We start from the raw sequence: 14044 nt of genomic DNA, 5'->3' as shown, positions 1-14044 counted from the left end.
TGGGAGGTGCCACGCCCAATCATAACCAGGTATAGCCAAAGACTATTACCAGATTATCAGTACAACATTGGGAAAGTTTCATGACAATCGGTCCATTACTATGGCCGCTAGAGTTATTTTTAATAGTGGGAGTGATACCGCCCTTTTTTCCAAAAGATGTGTAGCCTATGTCACTCAGTGATAACGTAGCATTATAACAGTGAAAGAATTTTCAAAATCGGATAAGTAGTTTAATTAATCTCCATTTTTTGCGATTTTGCCCCACTACCCAGGAGGTAGTGGAATAGAGGATAGGTAGAGGTTAAACAGTGCCTGAGGTATCACCAAACCTTGGGGAACTTACTGTTTCATTCTACAGGGTCTGGACTTTTTATCCCTAAATTCCACATACGACTGGTGGCCGCACGGATAATTCAGTACCCAACGCTTGGTTCATGCCGGTATGGACGTGTTCTCGAATAGTCTGGCATGGTTGACATTATCGAATGTTCTCGATAGGTCAAGCGCCACAAAGATAATTAGAAACCAACGCTTGTTTCATGCCAGTAGATACATACGTTTTCCCAATGTCCTCAAATAGTCTGGCATGGTTGACTGAATCGAATGTCCTCGATAGGTCAAGCGCCTCTAGATCCGTCCTCTGGCACGGACTGATTGGCTCCTCTATTTATATATGCTGAAATGGCATCCATAGCTGTTGAGGTGCTATGTACTTTACGGTATACATGTTAATCGTTGGCAACTGGAAAATTCTCCACAAGACCTCAAGTGCCTTGGCTACTAGCGAGAGAAGGGAAATCGGTTTCTATGATTCACACTTGCTCGAGTTTTCGTCTAGCTTCAGTAGTGAAATCACCCTACCCATTTTCCAGACATCGGGTATACAGAGAGTTACGTACTCAACTCCCAGTATTTCCAGATGATTTAGCATTAGCATAGAAATTCCGTTGGGGCTCAGAGCCTTGGATGGTTCGATTTCGTACCCAGTGTAAATGTTGTATTAAGTTAGTTTAAAATATAGAGCCAAATTACAGAGTAACTGACACGCAACTAACCTATTACTTGTCTTACTTTCCACTTCTATTTTGCGATATTTTCTTTTACATATATCCCAATTTGCCTGCATTCTGTGTTACCGAGATGATCCAGAATGTAGATCGTCTAGTCCTCCTAGCGGTGGTAGAAAATGAACTAGGCAGCGATTCCAAGAATCACAAATGTGTTCTAAACTTCAGATGCACGGTTATCATGTACTTGTACTGATTATAGTCAGTACGAAATCCACAGTAATTTCGTCGCTTCATTGAGCGATTATTACATAATGCACCCTCAAAAAAATCGCTTCTGTAACATATACTCCCAAACATATTTGGCTTCAAGCATATAAATTTTTGGGTATTGCCCAAACATTTATATTTTTGATTTCTTCCAATATATAATATGTTTGAAAGCATATTGGTCTAAACAATATAATATGTTTGGGTAGTCTAAGTTCCAAACATTTTGTATTTTTCCATCCAAATTCAATAATGTTGTCTTCCAAAAAACTATATGTTATTATGTGAACATATAATATGTTTGGAGGCATTTTGGACCCAAAAATATTATATGCTGAGAAGAATTTTCTCCCAAAGAATATTGTGCTCAAAATTTTTTTCTGCCTAATTGTATATTGCCTCACATTTTTTTTCACTTCCATGAGTTTTTTTAGTTCTTAGCACCTTTTTCTGTAATACAAACATTGTAGAAGAAATTATTAAATTTTATAATTTTTTTTTCAATTTTACCTTTTGCCGGACGGGGATTCGAACAGCGGACCACACAGTTTGTAAGCCAGCACACTAACCACTGGGCTACGTAGCTGTTATGGTCATCAAGAGATAATTGTCGTTATAAGTTATATTTATATAGCATAGCTTGCGGCGCCCACGAGCCGATGCAAACATAACATTGTTTAACAACATAATATTGTTAAACATACATTTGTTGGCAGCGTGGAGCAGTGGTTGGTCGTCCGCCCTTCGATCCCTGGGTTCGATCCCTGCTTCGACCAACACCATTTTTTTTAAATATCGTCATATGAAATCAAAAAAGGCGTAACTTACATTGCAAAAATTTTACAGGAGAAACAAAAAACTTCCTAAAATGGATAATAGACCAAATTGTTTAAAATTTTTTTTTAGGTTAAGCTAAGTTGTTACTATCGAATTAGTATTTGAAGAAAAATTTTAATTTTTTGTATTATATACAGAGCTATGAAACTTACGCCTTATGAGGATTAGATTTTCTGAAACCCAAAAGGGCGTAAGTTACAATAAAAAAATTTTGCTACGATTTAGGAAATGTTTTACTATGTTCTTCATTAAATAGATCCACTATAAATGTTTTTATTAACATACTTATAGTAAACAAAACATAAAAAGTAATTCAGCAAAAAAAAAACATTTTCAGTAAAAAGATTTCATATCATAAATAGATAAAAAATATAATGTAGTATAGGATACTGTTTTATTGCTAATTTTGATAGGGAAAATTTGTATAAAAATCATGGCAATCTTCTGGTATGAAGGATTTAAGATCCTGGAAATGTTCCCACTTTTTTTTAGAAATTTTTATTCTCTGAGAATGTAATGGAGAAGGTTGGTTGTCATGAGTATCTTTTGCTTTTCGGTTTGGAAGAATTGCATATTCCTCTTTAATGTTTGTTTTAAAGTAAATAGTTCCAGACGTATCGTATCCCAATGCTCGAATCATGTTAACGGTGGGATCTCCAGCAATTTTTCCTGCAAAATATTTTTGATAGTATTTACAGGTCATAAATATGTATTATCACAATTTTACCTGGACGAATGGAGGAGTAAAGGTTAGGTTAGGTTAGGTTAGGTTATGTGGCAGCCCGATGTATCAGGCTCACTTACACTATTCAGTCCATTGTGATACCACAGTGGTGAACTTCTCTCTTATCACTGAGTGCTGCCCGATTCCATGTTAAGCTCAATGACAAGGGACCTCCTTTTTATAGCCGAGTCCGAACGGCGTTCCACATTGCAGTGAAACCACTTAGAGAAGCTTTGAAACCCTCAGAAATGTCACCAGCATTACTGAGGTGGGATAATCCACCGCTGAAAAACTTTTTGGTGTTCGGTCGTAGCAGGAATCGAACCCACGACCTTGTCTATGCAAGGCGGGCATGCTAACCATTGCACCACGGTGGAGGAGTAAAGCTTAGGAAGAGAATCATAATCCAGAAAATATGAATGAGTAAGATGATGGGTGTTGAGTGGAAATGGATATTTACGGGAATCGTTAACAAATTCAACGAATTGAGAAGGTAGATTAATTTTCTTATTGTTTATTTTTCTTTGGATTAACGAATGAGTTGAATCACATTCCATTTGGGTGTGTCCAATTATTAAATATTTGTGCTCAATTATTATGTTTTTGTTAATACACAAGGATATTAATGCGTTCGACAATATGACATTACGGTTTTGATAAAAGCAGCCATCCGAATATATTATAATATGGTTAATATCTGGTGACTGAAGTATACAATTTTTTAAGTGTTTTATAATGCATGTTGTGAAAGTAGACGCTACCAGATTCCCTTCAGATTCATCCCAGATATAATTGTCAGATTCATGGCTAATGATATTATAAATAGTGAAGTTATGTACTTGCAGTTTCATTTTATAATATGAAGCACTTGCGTTTGTTTGAGGAATCAATTTTACGGCTTGCATATCCATGCATAATAATAAGACAATTCCAGACTTTGCATTTTCGACATCGTTTGCTTTTTCTTCTCGCATGGCATCAACTTCTGATCTATGACTGATATATTGATCCTCAGTTATGTTTCTTGCCTCATATGATACACAAGTATCACACATGTCATTCCTTGGTTTAAATAATGAAATATTTTGTTCTTTTATTATAAGCATAAACTTGGGATACGATACTGCTGAAACTTCATCATCGCTATTTTTAATGCATTCTTCACAATATAATTTATAAATTTGGCTGAATGATTTAAAATCTGTTTGCAAATAAAGTTTTTTGGTATACTGTCTTCGGTAATGGGATTCAAGCTTCGGAATATCATTTAACCAATTTTTTAAAAAGTTATGACGCTTCTCGTATTTTTTATCTTTAATCGAGGTCTTTCTTCTCGGAATAACTTTATCCGGCTGTTCCTTATTTAAAAAGATTTCATCTACCCAATTTCGTACAGTTTTTTCAGTTATTCCAAGAGTTGAAGTAAACATTTTCTGGCAAACTTGGATACGAGTTGCCTTAGCTTGCAAATAGTAACATTTGGACAGCGATCGCCTTGAAAAAATGTTCCTATTTCGTGCTTTTTCAGAAACGACCACGTGACTTCTTACATACACTTTTTTTTCTCCCCAGGTCATATTCCAAAATCGATCAAATATTTGTTGGCGTATATTTTCAGCAAAGTGGGAGCAATGACGCAATGAGCTCTTTTCACAAAATTTAGACTGACATCTTATCCCCATTATTCGAGGATTTTTTACACACACAATTCCTTTATTGAGGCTTGTATACATTTTACCAGTCATTCGGTCATTAGCATTTAAATGTCTTTGATTTGTTTTTTTTTTTCTTTACTGACATATTTAAATTTTTTTCAATATTCATTTTTAATAAATGCACTTTAATCGAGATTTTTTTATTTAACTTTGATGAATTGCTTGCTTTAAGAAGTATGTTTTCTTAGAAACACAATGAAAGAAAGACAAACTGCTTACCAAAAATGCAAAAATAACAAAACAGAAAGATCTCTAATTACAAAAACAACAAAACAAAACCTAACTGTTTTTTAAAAACCCATTGAATGCCTCTCTTCTCTTGTTTGTTTCTTTTCTATTCTATTTCTTCTATTGCGTTAGTTTTTTTTTTTAAGGCGTAAGTTACCTGTTTGGTTTATGAAATGTTTGCGCTTGCAGTTACGGCTTTTAGAATTTTGTTAATAAAATCGCCGGTTTTAGTCGTATGACTGTAAAACTTAGCAGGTCCGTGTATTTTGATGCGGTGCATAGTAATCAATCAAAAAGTCGATTTAGAATTTTTTGTAACTTACGCCTTTTTTGATTTCATATGACGATATATTTTTTAACATATATTCCAGATTCGTTCGGAAGTTCCCGGAAAGGTGTTCAGCATTACATACTATTATATTAAATTTTTACTACGAAATTGTAAAGTGTGTTTTATAAAACACTTAAAGTCAGAAAAGAAAAATGCTTGATATAAACGAAATGGACTGAGTTAAAATCAAATATTCTTTTATTGCAAAAATAAAAATTGTGTAACAAATAAAGGTTTTTGTATACAAGTTTAAAATTTTCGAAGTAATTCAAAAACTCTTACAAAAAAGAACGTGAATTCGAGTATATAAAAATATTTTTCCATCGAATCCTAAGGTTAATCCACCGTGGTGCAATGGTTAGCATGCCCGCCTTGCATACACAAGGTCGTGGGTTCGATTCCTGCTTCGACCGAACACCAAGAATTTTTTCAGCGGTGGATTATCCCACCTCAGTAATGCTGGTGACATTTCTGAGGGTTTCAAAGCTTATCTAAGTGGTTTCACTGGAATGTGGAACGCCGTTCGGACTCGGCTATAAAAAGGAGGTCCCTTGTCATTGAGCTTAACATGGAATCGGGCAGCACTCAGTGATAAGAGAGAAGTTCACCACTGTGGTATGACAATGGACTGAATAGTCTAAGTGAACCTGATACATCGGACTGCCACATAACCTAACCTAACCTAACCTAAGGTTAACAATAACTATTCAAAAGCACATTATATTTAAATTCTAAACAGTAATTTTACAAAAGCACATACATTTATTTTGGTGTGAACAATTGTTTGCTAGCATGTTACACCATTAATTTAGAAATACAAATAAATATGAATTTTTATTAACGAATAATTTTGTACTTAATTTAATTCTTAAGGCCGGTATAAATTGGCATTATCGCGTTAAAATGGCAATGTTTACCCTTTTACTTTTCTTTAATAATTTCTTTTAAAGAAAATAAACTTATTCAATTGTTGCTTTGGATCTTTCCCCACCATGTTATAATACAATTTACCGGAAAAAGTTGTAATGTTATTCTGGTTTTGCCGCTAAAATGAGAAATAATAATTGAGTTCGGCAAAACTCGAACTCAATGCCCGCTTTTATTTTCGAAAAAATAAAGAGGAACTAATCTTTGTTTTTATAGATCTTACTGTTTAATTTTTCACTGTTTCGCCCTGTTTTCATTTTACTTTCACAACTCTAAAAAGAGTGCACTGAAAAAATATTGTCGTGAGGCCAAAGAGTTCATGTCCTTAAAATAAGAATACAACTTTTGCTTAGCTTAGAAGACGCATTTCTCTAATATAAAGTTTTTTTCCATGTTCAAAGGTCGATACTTTCAATGAAGTCGTGTTGTCGTTATAATTAAGTGATTTGACTTAAAAATGGGTATCATGACATGAAAGAACAAATTTTTGGACTAAGGTCAACTTGACTTTAATAATTCAGAAAAATTCTTTAAAATTAATGAAACTGTCTTTAAATTTGTTGCATTTTTGCATCTTGACTGCAAGGCAAAAATCATTAAAAAATAGGATATGTTTTTCAATACTTTATTTTAAAGACATTTTTTACTTGAAACATAGCATAATTTCTACTGGAAGTCTTGTTTTTAACGGACATTTTATAGCATATGAAAAAAAGCTGAAAAAGCGAAAAATTGAAATGTGCTTCGTAGAGTCAAGTACACAAAACCCCATTTAAAAGAGAATTGTGTCTTAAAAACATCCTTACTTGTATTCTCCGCTTCTTTGGTTCGGAATCAATACCAAAATTGTTAAAGTGGAGACACAATCTTTGGAACCGGACATACTTTTTTTTCAGTGTATAGTGCCCTTTCGTTAGTTTTTATGAAGATCCCTTTAATTACCTTTGTATGAATATTTTGACTTACTCGTCCTACGTTCCGATTTGTTTTGACGAAACAAAAAAATTGTGCCCGTAATGCGAAAATGATAAACAAAACTCATGCTCCTTTTTTCAAATATATTTTATCTTGGTTCCGAATGAATTTTCTCTCCGAATACTCATTTTAATATTTTACTTAAGCATATACATTTTTTGGCGAAGTCTTATATCACAACATATATATGTTTACTGATAATATGTAAATTTATACTTGTTTATATTCACACGTAGTATTTTTCCTATATTTAATGAAATTTTCTTTGTGTATATATTTATATTATTATATATTATTTTACTTCCAGCATACACTTTGTCTCTCTTTGTAAACACATATATGTTTATGGGCTATTTCTAAATTAATATATGTTTGAAACCAAGCATATTATATTTACAAACATTTATGTCCCAAACATAATATGTTCTAACATATTAACGTATATGTCCCAAACATATTATGCTAGTTTATGAACATTATATGTTTGCACTCAAAAATATTGTGTTTAAAAATTTGAGTTCCAAACATATAATGTTTATACCCAAACATATGAAAAACAGTCTTTTTCGTCCGTGTGTATATTGCGAAATCCACCCACATGGCTTCTATGCACTTTGTTTCTACTAATTTCACCTACTGTTGGTCTCATGACGTTGGGTGTGCTGTGTTATGGCCCGAAAGAGGAATTTGGGGGCTAAGTCCATTACGTATAGTTCTACACTAATTCCCTTCGCCACCAATTGTCATATCACGTATTTGTGGCTTTGGTTTCTGTTCTGGGTTTCCAATATCCAAGAACCACCAACAAAATCTCTCAGTCAGGATTCAGGGACTCTTCGAGGTAATCGGAATTATTTTGGTGAGATTTGTTTTCGGTGAAGCGAATGCTGTTGATAACATATTAAAAACAGCTGGTCTTTGACAATTATAATCAGCTGTTTTTACTTTGGAGACGAATTATTTAAAAAAGATGCTAATAAAGAAATTTACTAATGCATTTGTTCTTACGATTTTTCTCGCAACAACAAAGAATCACGTGAATCACCACACAGGCAATACAAATTGAATGAAATAATACCAAATGAAATTTTGTAATTAATAAAACCATAGCAACAAAAAGACATCAACGCTAATTGCATTCATAAACATAAATATTAAGCACGCCCCTCTAAAGGTAAAACCGCACAAGATCACAATTGTTTATGTAATTGCGTGCAAAAATAGAACAACGAACGACATGTTTGTAAACAATGCGAAAAACAATTTCTCTCTCGCCTGTGCAAGGGGTAAGGGGATAATAAAAGCCAGCCATATTACATCTGTTAAGTTGTTCAACAGATATAAAAATTACACTATTTTACCGTTTCATTGGTTTCGTGATTGTTGTTGATTTTTTTTTGTTACATTTATACATAATTATTTCCACGCCTAAATGCTAACGTAAAAAAGAGGACTTTGTATGTGTAAATTAAAGCATTTCTAATAGAGTTCAATAGCAGCAACGCAATTATACAATGATTTTATGCATGGTTTCCCAAAGCGACAAGAAAAAATTAAATCCGTCAAAGACACGGTGGTCCGGTTCGTACGTAGGTTGATGTTTGATATTTTATTTCTTTAGAAAATTTTGTCAAAATTTTATTTCTATAGAAAATGTTGTCAAAATTTTATTTCTATAGAAAATTTTATTTCTATAGCAAATATTGTCAAAATTTTGTTTCTATAGAAAATGTTGTCAAAATTTTATTTCTATAAAGGTTAGGTTAGGTTAGGTGGTAGCCCGATGTTTCAGGCTCACTTAGACTATTCAGTCCATTGTGATACTACATTGGTGAACTTCTCTCTTATCACTGAGTGCTGCCCGATTCCATATTAACCTCAATGACAAGGGACCTCCTTTTTATAGCCGAGTCCGAACGTTCCACATTGGAGTGAAACCACTTAGAGAAGCTTTGAAACCCTCAGAAATGTAACCAGCATTACTGAGGTGGGATAATCCACCGCTGAAAAACTTTTTGGTGTTCGGTCGAAGCAGGAATCGAACCCACGACCTTGTGTATGCAAGGCGGGCATGCTAACCATTGCACTACGGTGGCTCCCAAAAAATTTTGCCAAAATTTTATTTCTATAGAAAATGTTGTCAACATTTTATTTCTTTAAGAAATTTTGTCAAAATTTTATTTCTATAGAAAATTTTGTAAAATTTAATTTCCATAGAAAATTTTGTCAAAATTTAATTTCCATAGAAAATTTTGTCAAAATTTAATTTCTATAGATTTTGTCAAAATTTTATTTCTATAGATTTTGTCAAAATTTTATTTCTATAGAAAATGTTGTCAACATTTTATTTCTATAGAAAATTTTGTCCAACAGTTTATTCCCAAATAATTTTTTTTTCAACATTTTATTTCTATAGCAAATTTTGTCAAAATTTTATTTCTGTAGAAAAATTTCTCAAAATTTTATTTCTATAGAAAATTTTGTCAACATTTTATTTCTACAGAAAAATTTTGTTATAAAGAAAATTTTGTCAAAATTTTATTTCTATAGAAAAAGTTGTCAAAATTTTATTTCTATAGAAAATGTTGTCAAAATGTTATTTCTATAGAAAATGTCAAAATTTTATTGCTATAAAAAATTTTGCCAAAATTTTATTTCTATAGAAAATTTTGTCAAAATTGTATTTCTATAGAAAATTTTGTCAAAATTTTATTTCTATAGAAAATTTTGTCAAGATTTTCGTTCTATATAAAATGTTGTCAAAATTTTGTTTCTATAGAAAATGTTGTCAAAATTTCAATTCTATAGAAAATGTTGTCAAAATTTTATTTCTATAGAAAATGTTGTCAAAATTTTATTTCTATAGAAAATTTTGCTTAAATTTTATTTCTATAGAAAATTTTGTCAAAATTTTATTTCTATAGAAAATTTTGTAAAATTTAATTTCCATAGAAAATTTTGTCAAAATTTAATTTCCATAGAAAATTTTGTCAAAATTTAATTTCTATAGAAGATTTTGTCAAAATTTTATTTCTATAGAAAATGTTGTCAAAAATTTTTTTCTATAGAAAATTTTGTCAAAATTTTATTTCTATAGAAATTTTTGTCAAAACTTTATTGCTATAGAAAATTTTATCAAAATTTTATTTCTATAGAAAATGTTGTCAACATTTTATTTCTATAGAAAATTTTGTCCAACAGCTTATTCCTATAGATTTTTTTTCAAAATTTTATTTCTATAGGAAATTTTGTCAAAATTTTATTTCTGTAGAAAAATTTCTCAAAATTTTATTTCTATAGAAAATTTTGTCAAAATTTTATTTCTACAGAAAATTTTTGTTCTAAAGAAAATTTTGTCAAAATTTTATTTCTATAGAAAATTTTGTCAACATTTTTTTTACTATCGGAAATTTTGTTAAAATTTTATTTCTATAGGAAATTTTGTCAAAAATTTTTTTCTATAGAAAATTTTGTCAAAATTTTATTTCTATGGCTTGAACTTCGTACAGCGCTAAAATCATTTTAATTTCAATAATTTTTAATTCCAATTTTTTTCTTCAAAATATGAAATTTTCTTATACAACACAGAAAAAAAATTTCCAATTAAAAAGTTTATTTAATCTGACTCTCTTTCAATTAAAAACTTAATTGATACAATTAACTTTTTACTCAAACTAGAAACATTAATGCCCACATTCATAACAAATTACTCTCAGTGTATCGAAGGAATTTGTATGGTAATAGTAGGTTTAAAGTTTACGTTAACTTTTATGTCATTTAGGTCAATGAATGAAAATTTTTAATTAAAAAATTAATTGATACAATTAATGTTTTAATCAAAATAGAAACACATAGTCAATTAAGAAAATGATTGAAAATAGTTACGTCTTTAATTAAAAAAATAATTTATATAATTATTTTTTGTTAATAAAACTAAGAACACAAATTTAGTTAAGAAAACAAGTGAGTAAAGCTGAAAGTCGGGCGAGGCCGACTATATTATACCCTAAACCACCCCTACTGAATTAGTAAACATTGTTTGTGGGGTATCAATGGTATAGGTTTGGGGAAAACCCGCATTTCCACATTTAAGAACATTAAGGGGTACATGGGAGTTTTATCACAATCTGAACAGGAATGTCTGATAGGAGCTATAGTTGATTCTGAACCTGCAGAGTTAGTATGCCACTAATATTGAGTCCATTATTAAAAAAAGATGAAATCGCTCAATTAGCCAAATTTCTGAAAATAGGATAATAGATTTATATAAGAATTACAATAATACGATCAGTTCATACATGTACATTTGAAATTTGAGCAACATTGGCCACTTTGGTCGAAAATGAGATTAAAAGGGGCAAATTTTTGAAAATTGGGCGCTACATATATATGGGAGCTATATCTAAATCTGAAGCGATTTCGATGATATTTTGCACATATAATCAGTACTATAGAACATTATAGGACCGGTTGATAAATAAGGGTTTTATGACCAAATTTCTCAAAATCGGGCGATTCTCACACACACACACACACACACACACACACATATATATATATATATATATATATATATATATATATATATATATATATATATATATATATATATATATATATATATATATATATATATATATATATATATATATATATATATATATATATATATATATATATATATATATATATATATATATATATCCCTTTCCGACCTATAGCCGATCCACGTGATAGATTTTCCTAAATTTTTGAATTCTGTTATTTATGTACATAGAACATTTTAAATTATTAAGTTTGTTCAGTTTGATCCTGTATCCTGTTTTTTCAGGATACGTACAATTGTTGCAGTCCGGTAAATTCCGGTAAAAGTCCGGACGTAAAAATATCAAAAAACACAAAATAATCAAGAAGTTACTGTTTGCATACAATATTTAAAATGTTTTCTTATTGAAAACACTTATTTGATGAAATATTCCACAATTTAAATAATTTTAATATATTTATTTGCAAACTTACGTCTTCCACTCATTTTTACAAATGCGCAAAGTACACTGCTGAAACTACAAAATTAATATGAAAAGCAAATATTTATAACGGTTCTTCACATTCTTAGACAAAGAGAGAGCATACACAATTATTTTTTTGCCGCTCTTATCGCAGTACGTCATATATTAAAGAAATTATAGAGACTTAAAGTTACCCGCACAATTGTGCGTACACGGTCGGAAAGGGATATATATATATATATATATATATATATATATATATATATATATATATATATATATATATATATATATATATATATATATATATATATATATATATATATATATATATATATATATATATATATATATATATATATATATATATATATATATATATATATATATATATATATATATATATATATATATATATATATATATATATATATATATATATATATATATATATAAATATATAGCGTCACCTCCTGAGTCGATCTAGCGCTTGGTTTATATATATATATATATATATATATCGGATCAAATTTAGAAATAGCTCCCATATATATGTATCGCCCGATTTCGATAAATGGGGTCAGATTGACCCTATATATATGACGCTGAGTCGATCGGTATATATTTTATGGGGTCTAAAGTCAATATTTCTGGTAGGCACATTTTTTGGCAGATCAAAGTTATTATATCCTGACCACTATGTGGTTTAGGGTATAATGAATGAAAATTTTCGTTTTTATTAAACAATTAATTGTTCCAATTAACAATTTAATTATAAAATATAGTCGATGTCGATTGCAAAACTTAATTAATTGTTTATCTGTTTTTATTAAGAAGGTTATTGAAAATTGGATTGAAGTTTATCTAACTAATCAATTGAATCAATTGATTTTTGCAATCAAAATCTATTAAATTTTTAATTGATTCAATTAAAAAATTAATTTAAATTATCAAATCAAATCTATTAACTTTTTATCAAATAGTTCTTATGCCCAATTAAAACTGTGATTGATACTACATATAATTTTCGTGTCAATTAAATTCGTGATTCAATCAGAAAAAATTTTTTGTGGTAGGAGAAACAAATTATTATTTACCTTCAAAAAGTATACACCAAAAAAAAGTAAACTGTTTTATAGGAAGAATGAAATACCTCGTGGGAAAATATAACTAAATTATACTCCACATTTTGAGATTACCACAAAGCCTTGGTGGAAACAGGAAAATTTAATGCCCTCTTCAGAGATGATCTGTCGTAAACTGTAAGGTATTTGACATACATTTACGACGTATTTTACCATACGTCAAAAACGTAAACCTTCGTACACTGAAAAAACAGTGAACCCACTAGGAAGAAAACTTTGGGTTAATTTTAGAAAATTTTAACTAAATAGTATTACAAACGCTGGCATCATGCCGATATGACAAAAATAAGTAAATATTTTTCGACAAATTCAAGAAAAATTATTTGACATAAATAATTTTTTTCACTTGTTAAAGAAAATTTTGTAGTTTGAAGGAAAAATTGCAGTTGAAAATTGCAATAATGTCTTTAGTGACATACGAAGTTCATGATGGACGCGTTTTTAGTAAAATTTACAAATTTAAAGAAATAATGAACTATTTTGTGAGAAATACGAATTAAGTAAATCTTTATGCTTAATTTGTGTATATTTCCCACCCGTTTTTTAGCTCATTTAACTAACGTTCGCAAAAAATTACTAAAGCAAAGAAAACTTTCTCCAAACATAATAATTCCATGAACTAAAATTAAGTTAAATTGGCTTTAGTGAAATAGAGAGTTCACTTTTTTTGAGTGTAAAATACCTAGTTTTTGACAATATAAAAATTTGTACAGTATAATTTTTTTTGTAACCACTTATTTCGTAATGTTTTTTTTTTTTTTAATTTTTTATTTATGAATACCTTTTCATTAAAAGAAAATGCTAACCTTCGTAAAATACTTAGTTTTTTTGCAATATATTTTTTGTACAGTATTCGTTTTTTAGAACCATTTATGT

At 29.9% G+C, this 14044-nt stretch overlaps 2 protein-coding genes across 5 annotated transcripts in view; both read right to left on the bottom strand.

Moving 5' to 3' along the window:
- Nucleotides 1–14044, bottom strand: part of LOC142234061 (ATP-binding cassette sub-family G member 1) — a 109612-nt gene that overhangs the window by 25797 nt on the left and 69771 nt on the right. The window lies entirely within an intron of this gene.
- On the bottom strand, nt 2515–3812 carry LOC142233263 (uncharacterized). The gene is made up of 3 exons (XM_075304115.1): nt 3225–3812; nt 2842–2863; nt 2515–2783 (listed from the first exon to the last, which is right to left on the bottom strand). Exons 1-3 carry the CDS (start codon nt 3810–3812, stop codon nt 2515–2517), a joined length of 879 nt encoding a protein of 292 aa, XP_075160230.1.

This window comes from Haematobia irritans, chromosome 4 (genome assembly GCF_050003625.1).
Source record: "Haematobia irritans isolate KBUSLIRL chromosome 4, ASM5000362v1, whole genome shotgun sequence".
In the NCBI taxonomy this organism is placed as follows: Eukaryota; Metazoa; Arthropoda; class Insecta; order Diptera; family Muscidae; genus Haematobia; species Haematobia irritans.
Note: the sequence above shows the minus strand (reverse complement) of the source record. Positions and strands in the feature narration are given on the sequence as shown.